The sequence below is a fragment of the Typopeltis vanoorti genome, chromosome 17 (assembly GCF_054136105.1).
Source record: "Typopeltis vanoorti isolate ZY-2024b chromosome 17, IOZ_Tvanoo_1.0, whole genome shotgun sequence".
Lineage (NCBI taxonomy): Eukaryota > Metazoa > Arthropoda > Arachnida > Uropygi > Thelyphonidae > Typopeltis > Typopeltis vanoorti.
This window is the reverse complement of record NC_143565.1, coordinates 29726445-29752131: the sequence shown is the minus strand read 5'-3', so window position 1 is coordinate 29752131 and position 25687 is coordinate 29726445. Positions and strand designations below refer to the sequence as shown.

General features: G+C 36.2%; 1 protein-coding gene across 1 annotated transcript in view; it reads left to right on the top strand.

Annotated features, from left to right (window-relative positions):
* Positions 1-25687, top strand: part of LOC150097253 (THUMP domain-containing protein 1) — a 75469-nt gene that overhangs the window by 42372 nt on the left and 7410 nt on the right. The window contains exon 3 of the mRNA XM_090406892.1: positions 15936-16094. Coding sequence (XP_090263018.1) covers positions 15936-16094 — 159 coding nt within the window. The remainder of the gene's footprint in view (positions 1-15935; positions 16095-25687) is intronic.

Below are 25687 nucleotides of genomic sequence, written 5' to 3'. Positions count from 1 at the left end.
ACCTGTCATCTTCATTAAAAATCAGATGAGTTTTAATGCTGCCAAAACACAATCTATTTTCTTTCCCAGAAGAAAGACTGTGCTTCATTCATCTTCACTTTTGGCAATATTCTGCTTGCCACAGGGTCAGTTTTCTCTTCTTGGGTTGACTTTCATATCCAGCCTGTCCTTGCACAAATACATAGTCTTTTTTCATTCCAAACAATACCTCTCTCCTCCTCAATTCCTTACACTTTATTACTTTCAAATCCACCCAATCTTAGAATATTGTTCTCACATTCGGGATGGTGCACCTAGGACCTTCCTCTGGATGCTTGATTATGTTCAAAAGAGAGATATTAAGTGATGATCCCTCCCTCACTGAATCCCTCCAGTCACTTTCTGCTGTAGTATTATGTCTTTTCTATAAGTATTAGAGTGCTGCTCCACTAAACTGCCTGCTACCATCCCTATACTTTCCTTAAATCATGTATTAACAGCTGCTGGCTGACATCTATGTACAGTTTTCCACTCCATTCTTGGCTTCCTGTCTCATTTATTGTGCTTTAGCAACAATCTTCCCCAATAATTACAACCTTTGCTCTTCACGAAATATATCAGTAAATTCCTTTCTTCTCTCCAACCACTTGTGCATGTAGGGCTGATATTAAAAATAAAATCATTGTCCATATGTAATTCAGAGATTTAATAAATACCATCCACATTTAAGAATAGTTAAGACATTATTATATAATCAAGTGAAAAAGAAATAATTTTATATTACATTGCCAAAATGCTTAATATTTTCTTATAAGCTTTAGTAGAATCTTATTTCAATTAAGATATACTGTATACAACTGTAAGTAATAGCTCACAGTATTTTCAGTATGGTTTCATGTGCTTGTTGTATAAATTTACTTACAAAATTCACTTGAAATAGACAAATATTAAATCAGAGCACATATTTCTTTTCTTGGACCACTGTTATATCACTTTTTTTTCCATACTAATAAAAGGCAAAAGATGCTCTTTGTCAGGATATCTCTCAAAGTCTACAGTCAGAAGACACAAAGACAAAGCATAAATTGTGTGCATAAATGATGATAACATCATCATCATCAAATTCCTGCCATGTACCCTCAAGGGGTGTACAGGATTTGATAGTACTACATGAAAAAAATTACATCATTACTAACTTCCTATCTACAATTTTCCTTGAAATCAGTCTGTTACTTGTCAAGACTCCAACATTATCAGATCTTATATTTCTATCATCTAAGGCACTTTGTACCGTATCAATCCACCTATATCTTGGTCTTCCTCTGGGTCGTTTTGCTGCCAACCTGGCAGAGAACACTTGTTTTGCTAATCTTTCTTCACCAATTCTATTTAAGTGACCTGACCACCTGAGATTAACTCTGCTAACGCATTCCTGGATGTTGACAATGTCAAGTTCTTTCCTAATATCCTTGTTTTTTAATATGATATTGCCATTGATGCCATCTGTTCATGCCTATAATCTTTCTCAGGACTCTCATATCTGGGTTATCTAGTATTTGGTCAAGTGTTTTACTTCTGACCCAGCTCTCAGATCCATAAGTTAAAACTGTTTTGAACACTGTCTTGTATATAGCTAATTTAGTGTACCGACTAACTTCTCTCTTATTCCATATGAATTTATTCAATTGACTTCCTACCATACCAGCTTTGCTGATTCTGTTGTCTATTTCTATATTTAATTTACTGTCTTCAGTAAAAACCGTGCCTAAATAGCTGAAATGTTTCACTTGTTCCACAGGTTCTCCATTCATAACACAGTTGACATTTTCAATGATTCTGCCTATTTTCATTGTATTTGTCTTTTTATTGCTGACCTTCATACCATATCTATTACAACAGCTATTCAATTTAGTCAGAGAATATTGCAGACTTGTAGCGGATTTATTTAGAAGTATAACATCATCTGCATAAAGCAAAGAGCTGACATTAACATCTCCAATTCTGATATCATGTTTAATACCACTTTCCTTCATAATGAGATTCATATAGATCACGAATAACAGAGGGGATAATGTACATCCTTGTCTCACACCAGATTTAACATTAAACCATCTTCCTGTACTTCCTTCAATTCTAACTGCTGACTTACAACTCAAATAAAGACTAAGTATCGCTTGATATAATGCCTCATTGACACCATATAACTGTAGCGTATTGAATAGCTTCTCTCTTGGCACCTTGTCATATGCCTTTTCCAAATCAACAAAACTTAAATACAGATCTTTGTTATATTCCCATGCTTTCTCGACCATTTGTCGTTAAGTGAAGATCTGATCCTGACAGCCTCTATTTGGCCTGAATCCAGCTTGTTCTTCACCAAGCTTTTCTTCCACAATTCTTCTCAACCGTTTCTCAAGTATACTTGCATAGATCTTGCCAGGAACCCTCAGTAGGGAAATACTTCTGTAATTCTCACATTCAGTTTTATTTCCCTTTTTATAAATGAGTACTATGAGAGCTCTACTAAAATCATCGGAAATTTGTCCCTCTGTCCTGGCTTTCTGAACTATGCAGTGCAGCCACTGTAAGACTCTTATACCACCATACTTAAGCATTTCTGGTTGAATATCATCTACTCCTACTGCCTTTCCACATTTCAAGACTTTGGCTTTTTTCTATTTCAAGTGTGGATATGTATTCCTGACTGCATGCCTGGTCAGTGTTTTTTACCACTGTGCTGTCATCACTGCTTGTTTCATTTAGCAGTTTTTCAAAGTAATTACTCCATACTTCAAGTATATCTTTTTCTCCCGTTTTCATCTCACCTTTATCATCTCTAACTCCTTTTACAGCACTCTTTCCTCCATTCCTAAGCTTCTTCAAAACCTCGAGAATATTTTGCCACCTTTTTGATATTTATTTTCTATATTCTTGCCAAAGTCCTCCCATGACTTTTGTTTAGCTAGTTTTACATAGTGTTTAGCATTCTTGCATATGTCTCTGCATTCTCTAAGAGCACAAGCTGACTATTTTGACAGGAACTTTTGATATGTCTTCTTCTTTTCCTTCACTGCCTCTTTAACTTCCTGTGTCCACCAGGGAGTTCTGATTTTTTTTATCCTTGCAGACAACCTCACCACATGCCTTTTTTGGCAGAATCAATCAATGCTTTCTTCAGAGTTTGCCACTGAATCTCCAAGGTTTAATTCCTGTTCTCAAACTCTTTCATTTTGTCTTCAATAATCTTTGTGTATTTTAGTCTACAGTTCACATCTGAGAGCTGCTCAACTTTTATTCGCTTTAAAACTTTCTTACAGGTTATTCTTTTCAATAAGAAATTCAATTTTATCCTGCTCAAGACTAAATAGTGATCACTTTTAATTTGAAATCCTCTGTACACTCTGGTGTTCTGCACCAGTGAGAAAACATCACTATCAACAATAACATAGTCAATGAGACTTTTCTTATTCCTTGCCTCTTCTCTCCATGTTAATTTGTGCACATTTTTATGTTGGAACATGGTGTTAGTAATAACCAGTCCATGTCCTGAGCAGAAATCCAACAGATATTTGCATTATTATTAGCTTTGCTCTTTTCTCCAAATTTTTCCAAAATATTTTTGTATGTCTCGCAATCATTTCCTACTCTGCTATTTAGATCGCCAACAAGGACCAACTTTTCCTTTTTCATTGTGTCAGTTGCTTTTTCTAACGCCTCAAAAAATTCCTCCACTTCTACCTTAGTAGAACCTTCTGTGGGACCATAGGCACAAAAAAGTCTCATTGTCCAGTTCCTCATTCTCATATTTGCCCACATTACTCTACTTGAGACTGACTGCCATTCAAGAAGATTAGCCTCGTATTTTGTGTTGAATACTATGGCTATTCCTTCTTTTCCTTGATTGTCATTTCCTGAATATAACATTTTGTATTTATTGCTCAGAAAGATCTCACCAGTTTTGGTTTTTTTTGTTTCAGTCACCCCTATTATGTCGATCTGGTACTCATCTAGCTCCATTTCTTTGGCATTCAGGCTTCTTATGTTGATAAAGTACCGATCTTGAACTCAGGTGATGTTAAGTTTGGATTTGTTTTCAGATTTGTTCCAGTAGGTGACTTTTCGCTGTTCGCCCTGGTTCCCTGGCGAAAACAACCGGGGCCCTTGTTTAAATGGGCGACGCCTCAACTGGCATGAAATTTTGTCATGTCGTACCATCATTTTTTATTTTGGTTTAACTAGTAAGAATACAATTTGGTCGGCTAAATCCCAAATTGCCAGCCCATCCTCATTCTTTCGGTATCCAAGTAGATACCCAACAGGGTGCACCACGAGAAGGTGAGGATTGGACATTAGGTCAGAAGCCCTGGTCGGTTCTCTGCATTTCTTTAAAGGCTATGTGGAGATCTTCTCTCAGTTATACAGCTATGACCCTTAAGCACCCCATCTTAAGGAATGAACAGGGAACTATGAAGGTTTTATTTCTAGTTTTATTCCAGTTGGATGCATAATGGTTTATTATAAGTGAGATCTCTAGTTAGCTTTGCCTTTTCCATCTTCTAAGGCAGTGTGTGAACTCATTCCACAGAACTTGATTCTTCACAATTAAGGTGTTCTATGAGGTTGCATCATTTCTTTCCCCTCTAGGTTGGAAAGCATATTGCATTTTGTTGATGATGTTTGACCTGTCGACTGTCATGCTGACATAACTTTAAAGACTGTTCCTCGATTAACATGTGCAATTTCAGCTGTTCTGGAATGTGGGTTCTACGGTCGATTTTCTTGATGCACAGATGCCCCTACCAGCCTAGCGCCAACAAAAAGTCAATTATTTGTGATTATGATACTGTATCATGGTACTGAGCAGAGGTAATCTAAGGTAGCATGGCCACTTAAATAGAATGAGCGAGAGAAGGTTAGCAAAATAGGTGTTTGATGCCAAGAAGAGACTCAAAGGAAGGCCAAGGTCTAGGTTGAGTGATTCAGTCAGAAGTGCCTTAGAAACAAAATGTTAGATACAACAATATTATAGTGCTGACAAGTAATAGACTAATTTGGAGGAAAATGGTTGATAGGAGATTAATAATAATAATAATGTAAACTTAATCATGTAGTGTGTCATAGTAGTTTGAACACCCCTTGAGGATACATATCAGGAAATTGATGATATGATATTGTAATAACAAGTTTAATATGTTCTAGTGTTAACCTTATTTTTCTCTGGTCTCCCTAAGAGGGGTGCTCTCCTGAAAGAGAAAGTTTTGTTCTACAATATTAAATAGCTCATTACTCTAAAAGTGTTTTTTTAATGATTTCATAAATATGTTTTGCACATATATTGCACCTATTGCCACTTTCAAATGATGTAAGATGGCTGCCAAAGTAGAGTTTGCAATTGTGTTTTGTGCTATCTCTGAGCATTTGCAGATTATGCAGACTTGCCCTTAGTCAGTTCTCTCAAAGCAGTGGTGTAGCTAGAGCTTTTGCTGTCCTTCTCAATACACACCAAAAATACTACAAAAAGTCAAAACAATGTATAGGGAATTAAATTAAAACACTATGTTTATTTTTGAATTAAAACTTTAATTTCAACATTCTAAAATGTTATTTTTCTTGCTTTTCTGTTAGCAAAATTGTCGATGACATTCGTGGTCTATTTCATAGTAATGTAGGTAATTCTTAATCAATTTTATATAGAAAAACTCCTCTCACAACTAGAAACACTTACAACAACTGTGAGGAAAATTTGCAGTTGTATTACAATATTTAAAATGAGTTCTCAAGACTGTATTTTAGAATTAACTGCGAAAGTTCAAAAACGTTCAAAGTGCTGCCCGGGGTGGACTGCTCCCTAGCTACGGCTCTGTGTCAAGGGGTATTTCTGGGTATTTGAAGATTAACTTGGAATGTTAACCTTCATTTAAGGAAATATTCAGTTTTACTGATTTCAAGTGTTATTTTAATAATCAGTCATGTATTACTATTATTATAGCTGTCTTCATCTGTTTTTGTCAAGAAAGAGATCACTTTGTTCATTCTGGCCATGTAGATATAGAATTTACTTTGTAGACTTCTGTAGTTAGTTTTTATAGGTTGTTATATATACAGTAGCGAACAAATTAATCCAAACAAGCTGAATTTTCTTCAAGTTTTTAGTTTTGATTTGGTTCTTGTTTCAGTTCACAATAATTTTGGTTTCAGGTTACTATTTTGAGTTTTAGTTTTAGTTCACTATTTTGGTTGAATGTTGTGTGTTTTAACTGTCTCTATGATGTTTATTAATAGTGTAAACAAGTTGACATTCATAGCTGTTTTATTCATTTTGTGTAGCAATAAAAATATGCGTTAAAAAATATGTACTCTTTCTCAGCACCCACCCATGACTCCAAGCAAATTGCCAACGAGTATAGTGTTGGTTTGGGTACTATTAATGCAATTTTAAAGAGGTTTAGGAAGACAGGTACCCTCTCTCCTGACAGAAAAGAAAAATGTGGATAAAAAAGGAAACACTTACTCAAGATCCCTTACTAGTTAGGAAAAAGCAAAATAGGGGTGCTTAAGGGTAAAAGGAGACCTCCACATAGCCTTTAAAGGAATGCAGAGAACCAAGCAGGGCTTCTGACCTAATGTCCAATTCTCACCTTCTTGTGGTGCACCCTGTTGGGTATCTACCTGGATACTGAACGAACGAGGATGGGCTGGCAATTTGGGATTTAGCCAAAATAAAAATGATGGTACAGCATGACAAAATTTCATGCGGCTGGGGTGTTGCCTGGTAAAACAAGGCCCCCGTTGTTTTCGCCAGGGAACCAGAGCGAACAGCAAAAAGTCAGCTACTGGAACGAATCTGAAAACAAACCCAAACTTAACATCACCAGAGTTCAAGATCGGTACTATCAACATAAGAAGCCTGAATAGCAAAGAAATGGAACTAGCTGAGGGATTAGATAAGTACCAGATCGACATAATTGGGGTGACTGAAACAAAAAAGACAAAAACTGGTGAGATCTTTCTGAGCAATAAATACAAAATGTTATATTCAGGAAATGACAATCAAGGAAAAGAAGGAATAAGCATAGTATTCAACACAAAATACGAGGCTAATCTTCTTGAATGGAAGGCAATCTCAAGTAGAGTAATGTGGGCAAAGATGAAAATGGGGAACTGGACAATGAGACTTATTTATGCCTATGGTCCCACAGAAGGTTCTACTAATGTAGAAATGGAGGAATTTTTTGAGGCTTTAGAAAAAGCAACCGAGACAATGAAAAAGGAAAAGTTGGTCTTTGTTGGGGATCTAAATAGCAGAGTAGGAAGTGATTGCCAGACATACAAAAATATTTTGGGAAAATTTGGAGAAAAGAGCGAAGCTAATAATAATGGCAAATATCTGTTGGATTTCTGCTCAGGACATTGACTGGTTATTACTAACACCATGTTCCAACATAAAAATATGCACAAATTCACATGGAGAGAAGAGGCAAGGAATAAGAAAAGTCTCATTGACTATGTTATTGTTGATAGTGATGTTTTCTCTCTGGTGCAGGACACCAGAGTTTACAGAGGATTTGAAATTGGAAGTGATCACTATTTAGTCTTGAGCAGGATAAAATTGAATTTCATATTGAAAATAATAACATGTAAGAAAGTTTTAAAGCGAATAAAAGTTGAGCAGCTCTCAGATGTGAACTGTACACTAAAATACACAAAGATTATTGAAGAAAAAAATGAAAGAGTTTGAGAACAGGAACCAAACCTTAGAGATTCAATTGCAAGCCTTGAAGAAAACCCTGATAGATTCAGCTAGAGAGGCATGTGGTGAAATTGTCTGCAAAGATGGAAAAATTAGAACTGCATGGTGGACACAGGAAGTTAAAGAGGCAGTGAAGGAAAAGAAGAAAGCATATCAAAAGTTCCTGGTAAATAAGTCAGTTTGTGCTTTTAGAGAATACAGAGACAAATGTAAGAAAGATAAACACTGTGTAAAACTAGCTAAACATGGGAGGACTTTGGCAGGAACATAGAAAATAAATATCAAGAAGGTTGCAAAATATTCTGGAGGTTGTTGAAGAAGCATAGGAATGGAAGAAAGGGTGCTGTAAAAGGAGTTAGAGATGATAAAAGTGACATGAAAATGGTAGAAAAAGATATCTTTGAAGTATGGAGTAATTACTTTGAAAAACTGCTAAATGAAACAAGCAGTGAAGCACAGCGGTAAAAAAACACTGACCAGGCATGCAGTCAGGAATACATATCCATACTTGAAGTAGAAAAAGCCATTAAAGGCTTGAAATATGGAAAAGCAGTAGGAGTAGATTATATTCAACCAGAAATGCCAAAGTATGTTGGTATAAAAGTCTTACAGTGTCTGAACCGTATAGTTCAGAATGCCTGGACAGAGGGACCAATTCCCGATGATTGGAGTAGAGCTCTCATAGTACCCATATATAAAAAGGGAAATAAAATTGAATGTGAGAATTACAGAGGTATTCCCCTACTGAGTGTTCCTGGCAAGATCTATGAGTATACTTGAGAAACGGTTGAGAAGAATTGTGGAAGAAAAGCTTGGTGAAAAATAAGCTGGATTCAGGCCAAATAGAGGCTGTCAGGATCAGATCTTCACTTTACGACAAATAGTCGAGAAAGCATGGGAATACAACAAAGATCTGTATTTAAGTTTTGTCGATTTGGAAAAGGATTGTGACAAGGTGCCAAGAGAGAAGCTATTCAATATGCTACGGTTATATGGTGTCCTTGGGGCATTATATCAAGCAATACTTAGTCTTTATTTGAGTTGTAACGTCAGCAGTTAGAATTGAAGAAAGTACAGGAAGATGGTTTAATGTTAAATCTGGTGTGAGACAAGGATGTACATTATCCCCCTCTGTTATTCATTATCTATATGGATCACATTATGAAGTAGAGTGGTATTAAACATTATATCAAAATTGGAGATGTTAATGTCAGCTCTTTGCTTTATGCGGACGATGTTATACTTCTAAATAAATCCGCTACAAGTCTGCAAGATTCACTGACTAAATTGAATAACTGTTGTAATAGATATGGTATGAAGATCAGCAATAAAAAACAAAGACAATGAAAATAGGCAGAATCATTGAAAATGACAACTGTGTTGTGAATGGAGAACTTGTGGAACAAGTAAAACATTTCAGCTACTTAGGCATGATTTTTAGTGAAGATGGTAAATTAAATATAGAAATAGACAACAGAATCAACAAAGCTGGTATGGTAGGAAGTCAATTGAATAAATTCATATGGAATAAGAGAGAAAGGATTAAACTAAATTTATTATAAGAGAGAAATTAGTCGAAACACTAATTTAAGCCTGTGTAGCTCAGTGAATGTTGCGTTTGCACACCACCGCGCTTGGCCGCACGAAGGAAGACTTCATTTCGAGTCTAGTCGGCGACTAGAGGAAATTTTTCTAAGCCTTTTTTCGACCGGTTCCCGAGTTAGTCGATCTCTGGCACGGGCAAGCAGGTTTTTCCTCCCGGAAACTCGGGTTTTTCGTCCTGTAAACTCAAGAAAATCGACCGTAGAACCCACATTATTTCAGACATTAAAAATATATTGTGTTAGGGTTAGGGACCACGAGATGGCGGCACATTTGAGCCATCTCTCTTCACTGCGTACCGCTTAATTAGTGATAGCTTTGGGCCATCTGTCTCTGATTGGGTACCAGTGGAGATTGAACTGCCCACTCAGTCTCCAAAAGTTAGATAGGGCTAAATGGCCTCGCCTACGCCCGTATACGGGAATAAAAAGGCGTTAGCTGATTTTTTTTTTATTTTTTTTTATTTTTTTTTATTTTTTTTTTTTTTATTAGTCGGAACACTAAATTAGCTGTATACAAGATAGTGTTGAAACCAGTTTTAACTTATGGATCTGAGAGCTGTGTCAGAAGTAAAACAGTTGACCAAAGACTAGAGACTGCAGATATGAGAGTTCTGAGAAAGATTAGAGACATTAACAGATGGCATCAATGGCAATATCATAGTAAAAAGGAGGATATTAGGAAAGAACTTGACATTGTCAGCATCCAGGAATGCGTTAACAGAGCTAACCTCAGGTGGTATGGTTACTTAAACAGAATGGGCGAGGTAAGATTAGCTAAACAAGTGTTCTCTGCCAGGTTGGCAGGAAAACATCCCAGAGGAAGACCAAGATATAGGTGGATTGATACAGTACAAAGTGCCTTAGATGATAGAAATATAAGATCTGATAATGTTGGAGTTTTGACAATTAACAGGCTGATTTGGAGGAAAATTGTAGATGGGAAGTTAATAATGATGTAAATTTTTCATGTAGTACTATCATATGCTGTACACCCCTTGAGGGTGCATGGCAGGAATTTGATGCTGATGATGAAAAGCAAAATGAATTCAAGATTGTCTGCTGTAGACTTAAATAGAAACTTGGCAGCTAGTGAGATTGATGTATCTGACATGACAGGCCATGAAAGATTGTTGGAAGCAGGGAGGACTACCCACAGACCAAAAAAAAAAAAGAAACAAGTGTTGATGAAGGCTATACAGAACAAGAGGCTGCAGTGGACAACACTGTACAAAGATTGTGTTGTTGAGAAGTAGAAGATCATATTCTCAGATGAGAGCCATTTTTTTCCATGGAGAGCGAGTATTTGTTCGCAAATCACCGGCTGAGAAGACTTTCAACAAACTTGAAAGATGGTTGGAGGACTAGGGGACATCCATGGATGTCCCCTAGTCCTCCAACCATCTGTCCTGTTCTCAAAAATATCCTCTGAATTAATCCTATAGAAACCCGTCAGCAATTTGAATGTCTCAATCATATCTCCCCTTTTCCGCCTATCAACCAATTTCTGCAACCCACAAATCTTCAACCTGTTTCCATAAGGTTCATTCCATAGACCTTCTATTATCTTGGTCACTCACCTCTGGATCCTCTCAACCTCCTCCTCCCCATCAAGAAGAAACCTAGATGACTAGATCTGGGCACAGTAATCAAGATGGGGTCTTATCAAGGATCGATACAATATCTTGCTTATCTCTGCTTGTCAAAGTATTCTTCAGCATCCAAGTGATTTGATGAGTTGATTTAGCGACTTTTGCGATGTGCCCCCATAAACTCCAGCTCCCTATCTGCCAACACTCCCAAGTCACTGGCCTCATCAATCACCTGGAGTACAGTTCCACCAATGTGATATACTGCTGCTAATCTTTTCACCCCAAAATGCATAACCTTACATTTTGCCACATTAAATGGATTTTGCCCAGACCTCCAATCTATCCAAATCATCCTGCAAAATTTTGACATCTTCTGCATTCACTATTGCCCTACCCAACTTAGCATTATCAGTGAACAAATGAACCATTCATCTCAAATCCTTCCCTATATCATTAATGAACAAATTAAACAGCAGTGATCCAAGAACAGAACCCTGCGGCACACCACTAGTCACTGGCCGTCTTTTGGATTCTACTCCTGAGTAAACTACTCTCTGGTATCTCTCTCTCTCTCTCTCTCCATCAACCACCCTCCTATCCATCTCACCAACCCTATATCCATTCCCATATGTTGCAGTTTATGGATTGGACTTCCATGTGGTATCCTGTCAAAAGGCCTTAGCCAGGTCCAGCAGTATCACTGTAAACCTATTACCCTTATCCAGTTCAGCCATCACTGTGTTATAAAACCTGAGCAAGTTACTGAGGCATGATCTACCCTTCACAAAACTGTGCTGTCCCGCATACAGTATCTCATTTTTATCAATCCATTCCTGTATTTTTCCCTTGACTGCTTTCTCCGAGACCTTGACAACGACTTCTGATATGCTGATCGGTTGGTAATTTGCAACAGTAGTCTTGGATCCTCCTATATACAGTGGAACTATTTTCCCCTCTTTCCACCCCTTCGGGACTAAACTAGACCCGAGACTCAGATTAAACAAGGTCAAGGGCACTGACAAATCTTTAGCTGCTTCATGTAAGGCCCATGCTGATATACCATCCAATCCCACAGATGTATTCACATTAAGGTTCTGTAATAGACTATTCACCTCCACTTCGTTCACCACAATTCCCATATAAACTAACGGTTTCTTCATTTATTCAACATTACCACCTGGATGTATATCTACTCTTGCAAAGTGCTCACTCAGTAATTCCACTATATTAACTGATTCAGTGACCTCCCTACCTCGGCATTCCTTCAAATCACTCTGCCGTGTACAGTTTTTCTTTTACTAGCAGCATATTGAAAGAACTGTTTGGGATTCTCTTTAGCTTGCATGGCTAATTTCCTTTCATAATCCGTTTTTTCTTTTCTCACCACACTCGTTACCCTTCTGGCCTGTGCTTTATACTGTTCTTGTGCCACCTTTCTCCTTAAATTCTTTCCACAGTTGTTTCTTTTTTTGCAACTCAAGTTTAATGGTGTTATTCATCCATTTAACCCCTACTTGATTTAATATTTGGACTCCAGGTATACAGTCAGCCATAACCTCCTGCAAATGCTCCTTGACCACTTCCCATGCACTCTCAACGTCCAGCCCTTGCAGTTTATATGCCATGGCACTGAACCAAGCAATCTCCTAAGCTTGTTGTACTTGCCAGCACGGTAATTCCACATGTACCCTGTCTTAATCACAAATTTCACACATTTTTCACCATAAGGTCAAGACCCTATGATCACTCTCACCAATAGGTGGCAACATGGTCATATTCATTACAGTCAAATTTTCAGATGCTATTACTAGGTCAAGCACTCTCGAACACCTAGTATTTTCCATTATATGCTGTCTCAGATAGTTATCCCTCAGTAACTGAATAAAATCCAATTCCTTCCTCACATGTGTCCTCTCCTCCTCCTTCCAATCAATATTACCATACTTGAAATCCACCATAATAATTACCCTCCTTCCACTCATTTCATCAATTTGCCTATGCATACTATCTCTACCATCTATTCCATCACCTGGTCTATAGCAGCACCCAACTGTACATTTTGTTCCGTTAGTCTCAATCTCACATCAAATAGCCTCAAATGAGCTCTTTTCACTATCCTGCAATACAACTTCTATTCTCCTTGGTTGCAGTTCATCAGCTATCATCAATAACACTCCTCCCCCATTTTATTTTCTCTGTCCCTCCTGAACACACTATACCCTACACATTCTATCCCACTAACTATATCATCTTCTGTCAGCCATGTTTCACTAATGCCAATAACCTGTGGCCAGGAAGAGCCAACCAAGGCCAAAAATTCTTTCTTCTTGTTCCTAATACTCCTGGCATTAGTATACATGAAATGCAGAGGTCCATTTGTCCCAGCCCTATCTTGATGCGTTATACTAACTATCCCATTCTGATTTCTTGTCCTTCGTACTGGCTCAGGCACATTATAAACATTCTTACACTCAACTGCCTCGCTGATGTCTGCATATCCACTTCTTCCCCTCCTTAATAGTTCTAGTTTCCCTGATTTTGCACATCCACTCTCACTTCACTTAGCAATACTTTTTCTATTCTTGGCACACCAAATCCATTTAAATGTAAGCCATTCATCTTGTACAAATCCTTTCGCCCATTAAACTCACTCCATACCACAAACTCCACACCACACCGTCTGCATAACCTGCACATAAAGTCATTTGCGATTATGGCCCTCCTACTAAACTCTTCTATGTCATACTGCGGCAACAGACCCACTATCCTAACTCTGTTCACTCTTTTGTTTCGCTACCTCTAATAATTCCTTCACGTCCTCTCTCATATCAAATTTATCTCCTTTCAAATCATTCGTTCCCGCTACGACTATCATTTTTTTCATCCTCTGCGCTCTAATACTCTCGCTTACATCCTTAATTTTCGCACCTGGTAAGTACAATTTAGTCAAACTCTCATCTATCACACCTCTTACGAGTCACCGTACAACACTCTTTCCTTCATTTCTGAAACACTCCCAATCATACGCTTATTATTTCTTTCGTACACTTGCTTATTTCTGTTTGGCGAAGTGCTCGGGAGTTTTTCAGTCGCTCCAACTGCTGCTTCCCCTGATGTATTACTCTGTGTAGCCATGCGATCTCATTCGTTACAGCTAATTTCTCATTTTTTTCATCATTGAAACCATTTTCTCTCTCTGTATAATTACTTCCACTCTTTCTTTCATCATTGCTCTCATTGCTATCTTGTACAATATCACAATTTACTGTCAGACCACTATTTTCTCTCACATTCTGGCTTTCTTCTACAACAACTATCTCACAACCTGACCCACATTTCAATTCCTCACTTTCCTTATACTTTCAGCACAGTCTCCCACCACTATCATTATATATCCAAACTCCAGCCTCTTTCGGGAATGAATACATACCACATACATCACACTGGATGAATTCCCTTACATTAAAGTTTTTGAACAAAGATGGCGAAGTCTTGGTCACCATTGTTTTTCGTCGCATTGATGCCATGTGCTACACTATCAATCGTATCTTTAAACTACTAATTTAATTAAAACAGAAATCACACAGACACACCAAGCTACCAAAAACAAACAATACCACGTCAAGATTAAATCAATATTGCCAATTTATTCTCAAAATAATACTTATCTTTTCGGGTGCTCTCTGCAAACACTACACACCGTAGCCCTCTAGTGGACCCATTGCTGTTCTGGGTTGTTTTACACATGATGACCCCAGGATCACTTGTGCCTGTTAACAGTATGATAAAAAGAGACCAATACATAAAAATATTGGAGAAAGGAGTGAGTTCACTGATCCAGAAAGACAAAGAACTCATCTTCCAACAGGATCTCGTTCCGTGCCACACTTAAAAAAAAAGTGAGTTCCTCAAAAAATCACATCTAATTGCTTCACTGGCCAGGTAACTCTCCTGACATTAACCCAATAGAAACTTTTTGGGGCTATGGTGAAAAAGAGACTTGGAAAATTAAATTGTGATAGAAAGGATAACTTAATACAGTCTGCTATAAAAGTATGGTTTCGAGATGCAGAAATAAGAAAAATGTGTTCTTTATGTCGGCAGAGTCCATGCTTAAGTGATTTAATGAACTTATTAAGAATGATAATGAAACATAAACAGAGTAGCACATATGAATTATTACCAAATTTGGAGTTTAATTTTTGTACTTAGCTTCTTTTAAAATGATTTTTAAGGTGATTTTAAAGTGATTTTAAAATGTGACTGGATTAATTTGTTTGCTACTGTATTGTTTGGAATTTTGGAAATGAAATAAGAAAAAAAAATACTCTAAGAGCAGTTCGATTTGAGTATTTTTATTGAGGAGGGGTTGGGATATTTTTCCATCAGTTTTTATTTAACCCTTTAACTGCTAGCGTGGAAAAAATAGCGCCCTCTAGTGGACACCTCTTACAGATTATGCAAATTTTATAAAACTATTATTGCCATTTTTGTGAGTGAACACTTGTATATCAAGAATGTATGATACTGTCTGGACTTCTTACTTGTAAGAATTTTAATTGATTTTATTTATAAATTTTTTGCAAAATTAATTCAGCACATGGGACAATGTCAGTAGAATATAAAATCAGCAGTTAAAAGGTTAATGGAGTCCTGAGTAATGTTGGGTAATCTTCTAGAGAGTGTGTGTGTGTGTGTGTGTGTGTGTGTGTGTGTGTGTGTGTGTGTGTGTGTGTGTGTGTGTGTGTGTGTGTGTGTGTGTGTGTGTGTGTGCATGCAATGAGTTTGACAAATTGCACATAGTGAGTAACTGCAGACTGAACAAAATATATTTTTTATTTAATTTAAAATAAAAATTAAAACAAAAAATAACTTTTTTGAACAAAACCACAGAAGAATGTGTAATATAGAGGTTCATTTCTATTAACAAACACAAAAATTAATGTAACAAATTATCCCCCCCCCCAAAAAAAATCAGTGATGTCTTTCCTGTTCTTATTATTTTTATTCTAGGTTGAACAAAATGCAGTAGGATCACATGGTGAGAAAGAGGAAGATGATGTTGAAAAACAGCTACAAAGGGAAATTGATTTCCTTCAAAATCACAAAGTGCAGCGAAGATTCCAGCAAGTAAACACCAGGGTTAAAAAGTGTATTTTCATTCAAACACAGGTAACTTTTCTTTCAGTACTATCTAATTAAACAGATTTTTTTAAGGAGAGGGGAGAAGAGAGTAGAAAGAAAAGGACAGATTAATCTTATTAATAAGAGTTTACTAGAATAGCAATATCCAAGCTAAAATATATAAATTCTAAATTGTTTTAATTATGATATAGATGTCTGTAAGAGTAAAAGCCCCACACCTGAATTAAAATAATAATAATAATAAGATACCAGGATTTTCTGTTCCATAAAATCTCAAATTAATATAATATAAAAATATAATGAGCATATTAAATAACCACAATTATTTTAAAACCAAAGAAATGAAACATCATCATCATCAAATTCCTGCCATGTACCCTCAAGGGGTGTACAGAATATGATAGTACTACATGAAAAAAATTACATCATTACTAACTTCCTATCTACAATTTTCCTCCAAATCAGTCTGTTACTTGTCAAGATTCCAACATTATCAGATCTTATATTTCTGTCGTCTAAGGCACTTTGTACCGTATCAATCCACCTATATCTTGGTCTTCCTCTGGTTCGTTTTCCTGCCAACCTGGCAGAGAACACTTGTTTTGCTAATCTTTCTTCACCCATTCTGTTTAAGTGACCATACCACCTGAGATTAGCTCTGCTAATGCATTCCTCGATGCTGACAATGTCAAGTTCTTTCCTAATATCCTCGTTTTTAATATGATATTGCCATTGACGCCATCTGTTAATGCCTCTAATCTTTCTCAGGACTCTCATATCTGCGGTCTCTAGTCTTTGGTCAAGTGTTTTACTTCTGACCCAGCTCTCAGATCCATAAGTTAAAACTGGTTTGTACACTGTCTTGTATTATACAGCTAATTTAGTGTTCGGACTAATTTCTCTCTTATTCCATATGAATTTATTCAATTGATTTCCCACCATACCAGCTTTGCTGATTCTGTTGTCTATTTCTATATTTAATTTACCATCTTCAGTAAAAATCGTGCCTAAGTAGCTGAAATGTTTTACTTGTTCCACAGGTTCTCCATTCACAACACAGTTGACATTTTCAATGATTCTGCCTATTTTCATTGTCTTTGTCTTTTTATTGCTGATCTTCATACCATATCTATTACAACAGTTATTCAGTTTAGTCAGAGAATGTTGCAGACTTGTAGATGATTTATTTAGAAGTATAACGTCATCTGCATAAAGAAAGAGCAGACATTAACATCTCCAATTTTGATATCATGTTTAATACCACTTTCCTTCATAATGTGATCCATACAGATCATGAATAACAGAGGGGATAATATACATCCTTGTCTCACACCAGATTTAACATTAAACCATCTTCCTGTACTTCCTTCATTTCTAACTGCTGACTTACAACTCAAATAAAGACTAAGTATTGCTTGATATAATGCCCCATGGACACCATATAACTGCAGCGTATTGAATAGCTTCTCTCTTGGCACCTTGTCATATGCCTTTTCCAAATCGACAAAACTTAAATACAGATCTCTGTTATATTCCCATGCTTTCTCGACCATTTGTCGTGAAGTGAAGATCTGATCCTGACAGCCTCTATTTGGCCTGAAGCCAGTTTGTTCTTCACCAAGCTTTTCTTCCACAGTTTTTCTCATCCGTTTCTGAGGTATTCTGGCATAAATCTTACCAGGAGCACTGAGTAGGAAAATACCTCTGTAATTATCACATTCAGTTTTATTTCCCTTTTTATATATGGGTACTATGAACGTGCTACTCCAATCATCGGGAATTTGTCCCTCTGTCCAGTCCTTCTGAACTATGCAGTGCTGGCACTGTAAGACTTTTATACCACCATACTTCAGCATTTCTGCTCGAATATCATCTACTCCTGCTGCCTTTCCACATTTCAAGCCTTGGATGGCTTTTTCTACTTCAAGTATGGATATGTATTCCTGACTGCATGCCTGGTCAGTGTTTTTTGCTACTGTGCTATCAAACATCTTGTTTCATTTAGCAGTTTTTCAAAGTAATTACTCCATACTTCAAGTATATCTTTTTCTCCCGTTTTCATGTCACCTTTATCATCTCTAACTTCTTTTACAGCACTCTTTCCTCCATTCCTAAGCTTCTTCAACAACCTCGAGAATATTTTGCCACCTTCTTGATATTTATTTTCTTTATTCTTGCCAGAGTCCTCCCATGACTTTTGTTTAGCTAGTTTTACACAGTGTTTAGCATTCTTGCATTTGTCTCTATATTCTCAAAGAGCACAAGCTGACTTATTTGACAGAAACTTTTGATATGCTTTCTTCTTTTCCTTTACTGCCTCTTTAACTTCCTGTGTTCACCATGCAGTTCTAATTTTTCTATCCTTGCAGACAACTTCACCACATGCCTCTCTAGCTGAATCAATCAGGGTTTTCTTCAAGGCTTGCAAATCTCTAAGGTTTGGTTCCTGTTCTCAAACTCTTTCATTTTTTTCTTCAATAATCTTTGTGTATTTTAGTCTACAGTTCACATCTGAGAGCTGCTCAACTTTTATTCGCTTTAAAACTTTTACATGTTATTCTTTTCAATATGAAATTCAATTTTATCCTGCTCAAGACTAAATAGTGATCACATCCAATTTCAAATCCTCTGTAAACTCTGGTGTCCTGCACCAGAGAGAAAACATCACTATCAACAATAACATAGTCAATGAGACTTTTCTTATTCCTTGCCTCTTCTCTCCATGTGAATTTCTGCACATTTTTATGTTGGAACATGGTGTTAGTAATAACCAGTCCATGTCCTGAGCAGAAATCCAACAGATATTTGCCATTAATTATTAGCTTTGCTCTTTTCTCCAAATTTTCCCAAAATATTTTTGTATGTCTGGCAATCACTTCCTACTCTGCTATTTAGATCCCCAACAAAGACCAACTTTTCCTTTTTTCATTGTCTCGGTTGCTTTTTCTAAAGCCTCAAAAAATTCCTCCATTTCTACGTTAGTAAAACCTTCTGTGGGACCATAGGCACAAATAAGTCTCATTGTCCAGTTCCCCATTCTCATATTTACCCCTATTACTCTACTTGAGACTGACTGCCATTCAAGAAGATTAGCCTCGTATTTTGTGTTGAATACTATGGCTACTCCTTCTTTTCCTTGATTGTCATTGCCTGAATATAACATTTTGTATTTATTGCTCAGAAAGATCTCACCAGTTTTTGTCTTTTTTGTTTCAGTCACCCCAATTATGTCGATCTGGTACTTATCTAATTCCTGAGCTAGCTCCATTTCTTTGCCATTCAGGCTTCTTACGTTGATAGTACCGATCTTTAACTCTGGTGATGTTGAGTTGGGATTTGTTTTCAGATTTTTGCCACCTTCATGATATTTATTTTCTATGTTCTTACCAAAGTCTTTTTATGACTTTTATTTAGCTAGTTTTATTAAGTATTTAGCTTTCATACATTTGTCTCTGTATTCTCTAAGAGCACAAGCTGACTTATTTGCTATGAACTTCTGATATGCTTTCTTCTTTTCTTTCACTACCTCTTTAACTTCCTGTGTCCACCATGTAGTTCTGATTTTTCTATCCTTGCAGACAACCTCACCACATGCTTCTCTGTCTAAATCAATCAATGTTTTCTTCAAGATTTGCTGCTGAATCTCCAAGGTTTGGTTCCTGTTCTCATACTCTTTCATTAATTCTTGAGTAATTTTTGTGTATTTTAGTCTACAGTTCACATTTGAGAGCTGCTCAACTTTTATTCGCTTTAAAACTTTCTTACATGTTATTATTTTCAATATGAAATTCAATTTTATCCTGCTCAAGAGTAAATGGTGAACACTCCCAATTTCAAATCCTCTGTACACTCTAGTGTCACAGTCAGTGAGACTGTTCTTATTTCTTGCCTCTTCTCTCCATGTGAAGTTGTGCACATTTTTATGTTGTAATATTGTGTTAGTAACAACCAGTCCATGTCCTAAGCAGAAATCCAACAGGTATTTGCCAGTATTATTAGCTTTACTGTTTTCTCCAAATTTTCCTAAAATATTTTTGTATTATTTTCCAAAAATATTTTTTTGTAAAAAAGTTGGTCCCCAACAAGGACCAATTTTTCATTGTGTCAGTTGCTTTCTCTAATGTCTCAAAAAATTCCTCCACTTCTACCTTAGTATAACCTTCTGTGGAACAATGGACACAAATAAGTCTCGTTGTCCATTTCTCCATTCTGATATTTGCCCACATCTCTCTACTTGATATTGCCTTGCCATTCAAGATTAGCCTCGTATTTACATATTATATTCTTGTTTAAAAATTAGAAAGAGAAGTGAAGTGTACTGTCATCAGCTCACCTGCATGTTGGATTTGCAGTCAACTTGATGAAGGTCATTGATATATAGATTGAAGAACAGAGCCTTTTGTTACATGAGCATTAGTTGCTGTTTGAGTAAGGTCCACCACATCTCACGTAATGTGCATCAGAATCAGAAAATTAGTAGCTTTAAAGAATTACAGAAGATTACAAAAATATCATGGGAACATAATTAATGTCATAGACTAAGAAGATAAAAAAAAAAATTCAGTCTCTGTAAATAATTATAAGGTGATTATTTTTTTCAAACATTAAAGATCATGGAAAGGATAGCTGTGTTGAACACAAAGCGTGAAGCTTTGTGTTTAACATAGGGAATGGGAACCACTTCAAGTACGATTATGTAGGCAAATTTTAGAATGATAAATTGGAGAATGAAAATTATTTGTGCTTTGATGGTCCCATAACAAAGTTGCAGCAGGAAATAGAAGATGTATTTTTGAGTCATCAGAGAGAGAGAGAAATTAGCTGAAATAAATGAAAAGTTGAGTTCTTGTTGGAGATTCAGTTAGCAGAGTAGAAATCAATCTCAGGATATAAAAATGTTTTAGGAAAAATTGGAAGACAGATCAAAGGTAATAACAGCAAGTTCTTCTCAGGACATGGGCTAATGATTACCGACTGCATATTTCAAGTAAATGCATAAATTCTTATGGAAAAAACACACAAGAAATAATCAGTCTCATAGATTAGATGTCATTGTTGACAGTGATATCTTCAAGTTGGTTCAAGATACAAGAATGTAAATAGGATTTGAAATAGGAAGTGATCACTAGTGATCAAGATAAAAATGAGCATCCCATTGAATAAAAAGAAAACTGTGTACTAAAGTTTTGAAAAGAATCAAAGTTAAATTCTTGTTTGAGAATTAGATCCAAATATACAATTATTATTGGTGAAAAATGAAAGAGTTTCTAAAGAAAAATTATGGTAGTTTGTGGTTTCTATCCTTGCAGTTTTTCTGCAAGAATAGAAAAATAGGAACCACAAAGTGTATACATGAAATTAAAGATAAAATTAAAGTCCATGGGAGGAGGGGGGGGGGATATAGAATAATTTATAAAGTCTAAGTAATAAGTCAGCATATGTTGACACAGTATATACAGCACAATGTAAGAGTGAACTGTATGTAAAAGTAGCTGAACAAGTGCTAAAAATTTTGGAAAGAATATAGAAGACAAATATGATGGAGGGCAATTATGTAATAATGATGGAATAAGAGATTTGACAAATAATAAATCATCACTTAATGGTCAAAGCCAAATAACTGAGAGGAGACCTCCACATTATCTCTCTAAGGAATGTTGAGAACTGACTAGGCTTCTGACCTAACGTCTGGTCCTCACCTTCACATGGTGCTCCTCATTAGTAGATATCCATTGGATACTGAATGAAGGAAAATGGGCTGGCAATTTGGGTCTTAGTCGATCAAAATTGTACTCCCTATTCAGTTAAACCACAAATACACTATAATATGATGGGATTTCATTCTGGCAGGATCATTACCCATTTAAACAAGACCCCCCCCCCCCTGCTGTTTTTGTCAGGGAACCAGGTTGAACATTGAAAAGTCAGCTAATGGAACAAACTCCAACTCAGAAAATCACACCCGATGTCAGAAGAACTGAAGATAGGAACCATCAATATAAGGAGTATTAATGGAAAGGAAGAAGTCTTTAGAAGCCTTGATTGGGAAACAAAAGGAATAAACATAAATGGAGAATGGCTGCATCATCTGAAATTTGCAGATGATATTGTCCTAATAGCAGATAATCTTGAAGATCTGGAAGAAAGGCTAAATCAGCTAAATGAAGTCTCCAGAGAAATTGGATTAAAAATAAATAGAGAAAAAACAAAAATAATGATGAATAAATACATAAACCATAGAACTATCAAAGTTGAAAACCATGAAATAGAACAAGTTATTTCATATGTATATTTGGGACAATTATTATCCTTTGAGGAGTGCCAAAGAAAAGAGATTGAACGAAGAATTCACCTTGGATGGATGGCTTATGGGAAAATGAGAGACATATTCAGAAGGACATCCCTATGAGTCTAAAAAGGAAAGCTTTCAACCAGTGCATACTTCCTGTCCTAACATATGGAGGAGAAACATGGACTTTAACAGAAGCCCTAAACAAAAAGCTGAGAACAACACAACATCGCATGGAAAGAAGTATGCTAAAAATAACATTAAGAGATAGGAAGACAAATACCTGGATAAGATCTCAAACAGGTGTCATGAATATTGTAAAATACATTAAACAGGCTAAGTGGAGATGGGCTGGCCATATTGCCAGATGCAGTGACGAGAGATGGACTAGAAAAACAACAGAGTGGAGACCAATGGATGGAACAAGACAAAGAGAAAAAAACGAGAAGAAGGTGGAGAGATGAACTGGAACAAATTGCAGGAGTGAGATGGATGGGAGAGGCAGAAAACCGGGTGATCTGGAAAATCATGTGGGAAACATTCATCCAGCAGTAGACAGAACCAGAAAGTTTAAGAAGAATGGAAAGGAAATCAAATTTGCAAAAGAATTGAAAAAGTACTATATAGATATAATTCACATCTGAGACAAAAAAGACAAAAACAGGTGAGATCTTACTAAATAATAATAGATGTTATATTCATGCAATAACAATCAAGGAAAGGAAGAAGTAGTGATAGCATTCAACATCAAACATGAAGATAAACTTCTTGATTATAAAGCAGTTTCAAGTAGAGTCATGTGGGCAAACTTCAAAATGAACACTGAAACTTATCTATGTGCCTATGGTCCCACAGAAACTTCTAAGGAAGAGGGTGAGAAATTTTTTCAGTCATTTTTAGTCACAGCTGATATAACGAAAATGATCCTTGGACCTTTTTGGAGATCTAAACAGCAGAGGAGGAAATGAATCCCACCAGGCATATAGGAACATTTTGGAAAACTTTGGAGAAAAGAGTAAAGCATAATATAATGGGAAGTATCAGCAGGATTTCTGCTCAGGATATGAACTGGTGATTACTGACACTATGTTTGAACATAAACATGTACACCATTCGTGTGGAGAGAAGATACAAGAAATAAGAAAAGCCTCATTGACTATGTCATTGTTGATAGTGACATCTTCATGCTGGTTCACGATACAAGAGTGTACAGAGGATTTGAAATTGGAAGTGATCAGTAGCGCACTCAGGATTTAATCTTTGGAGGGGGGGTGAGTTGAGTAGACGATTTGAGAATATACATTACGCATCGCATACGACCTATGACTGAGCATCTGCAATGATTGCAAATTCATAAGTAGTATAGAAATAGAAGACATGACACAACAAAAATAAAAAATGAATTTTAATTAGGTAAAGATTTTTGGAAAATTTTCTAGTTTTTTTTTTTTTCTTTGGGGGTTCTAGGGCCCCTTCCCCCCCCCTCTGGATGCACCACTGGAAGTGATCATCACTTACTGCTAAGTAGGATAAAAATGTATATCACATTATGATGTGTGCTTTCTTACATACTGTTCAAATTTTTAAAACTACTAAAGTTGAACAGCTTTTACAAACAAATTGTAGACTTAACTATATAAACGTTATTGAAGAAAAATCGGTCAGAAAACAATGAATGTTTTCTTCATACTTAAGAAAACATTCATTGATTCAGCTAGGAATGCATGTGGTGAAATTGTCTGCAAGGATAAGAAAAATAAGGACACTATCCTGGTGGACACAATGTTAAAGAAGCAGTCCTGGACAAGAAGAAAGCATGCTGAAAGTTCCTAGCAAATAGGTTGACAGATGTCCTAAATGCAAGAGAGAACTAAGCTCTGTGTAAAATAGCTAAACAAAAGAAAGGAAATAAGTATCATGAAGCTTTTTCAATAGTCTCTAGAACAACTGTTCTAGAGACTATTGAAAAAGCTTAGAAATAGAGGAAAGTGCACTGCAAAAGGAATCAAAGATGATAATGGTAACATGGAAACTGAAAATAAGTATATCCTAGATGTCTGGAGTAATTATTTTGAATGGTTGTTAAACGAAACATGCAGTGACAGAACAGTAGTAGAAAATTTTCAACAGGAATGTAAAGAGGAGTACATATCAATATTTGAGGTAGAAAAAGACCATCAAAAACTTGAAATGTGGGAAGGCAGTTAAATTAGATGATATTCAAATAGAAATGCTTAAATATGGAGGTATAAAACTTGTGCAGTGGCTCTGCATGATTCAGAGAGCCTGGTCAGAAGATCAATTTTCAGATGGAGTAGAGCTCATATAGTTTTTATCTTTCATCTTTGTAAATGTGAGAATTACAAAGGAATGTTACAGGTAAGATTTATGCAAGCATTCTTGAAATGAGGCTGAAAAATATTGTGGAAGAGAGACTTGGAGAAGAACAAGCGGTTCATGCCAAATAGAGATTGTCAAGATCAGCTTTTCATTTTAAAACAAATAGTTGAGAAATGAATGGGAATGTGACAAGAATCTGTACTTAAATTTTGTAGATCTGAAAAAGGCAAGTCAGCAGCTTGAATTGAAGGGAAAATGGTATGATGTATAATCAGGGATAAAAAAAGGCTGCATATTATCTCCACTGTTCTTCATCATCTATATGGAATACATTATGAAAGAAAGTGGCATAAAACCAGATATTAGAATCAAAGATATCAAACTTATCTTTTTGCTTTATACAGATGATGTTGTACTCCTAAATTTATATGGAATAAAAGAGAAATTAGCCACAACACCAAAGTAGCAGTACAAGACAGTGTTCAAACCATCTGAGAGTTGGTTTAGAAATAAAGCACTTGATCAAAGACTAGAGACCACAAATATGAAGGTTCTGAGAAATATTAGGGTAGTGAACCAATGGCAGAATCATATTAAAAATGAAGATATTAGAAAGGAACTTGACATTGTTAGAATTCAAGAATGAGTGAGCAGAGCTGTTCTATGGCCACTTAAACCAAATAGAGAGGACAGATTAGTAAATCAGGTGTGTGTTTGATGTCAAGATGGCAGGAAAGAGATCCAGAGGAAAACCAAATTCTAGGTAGATTGAGTCATTCAAGAGTGCCTTAGAAGTATGAAATGTGACAAGTAATAGACTAATTTGGAGGGAAATTGTTGATGGGTGTTTAATAATAATAATGTAAACTTAATCATGTAGTGCTGTCATAGTAGCCTGAATCCTTTGAGGGTACAGATCAGGAAATTAATGATGATAAATCAGTTTGGAATAAATTGGTTGATCATAACTAGTCATGCAGTATTAATTCTG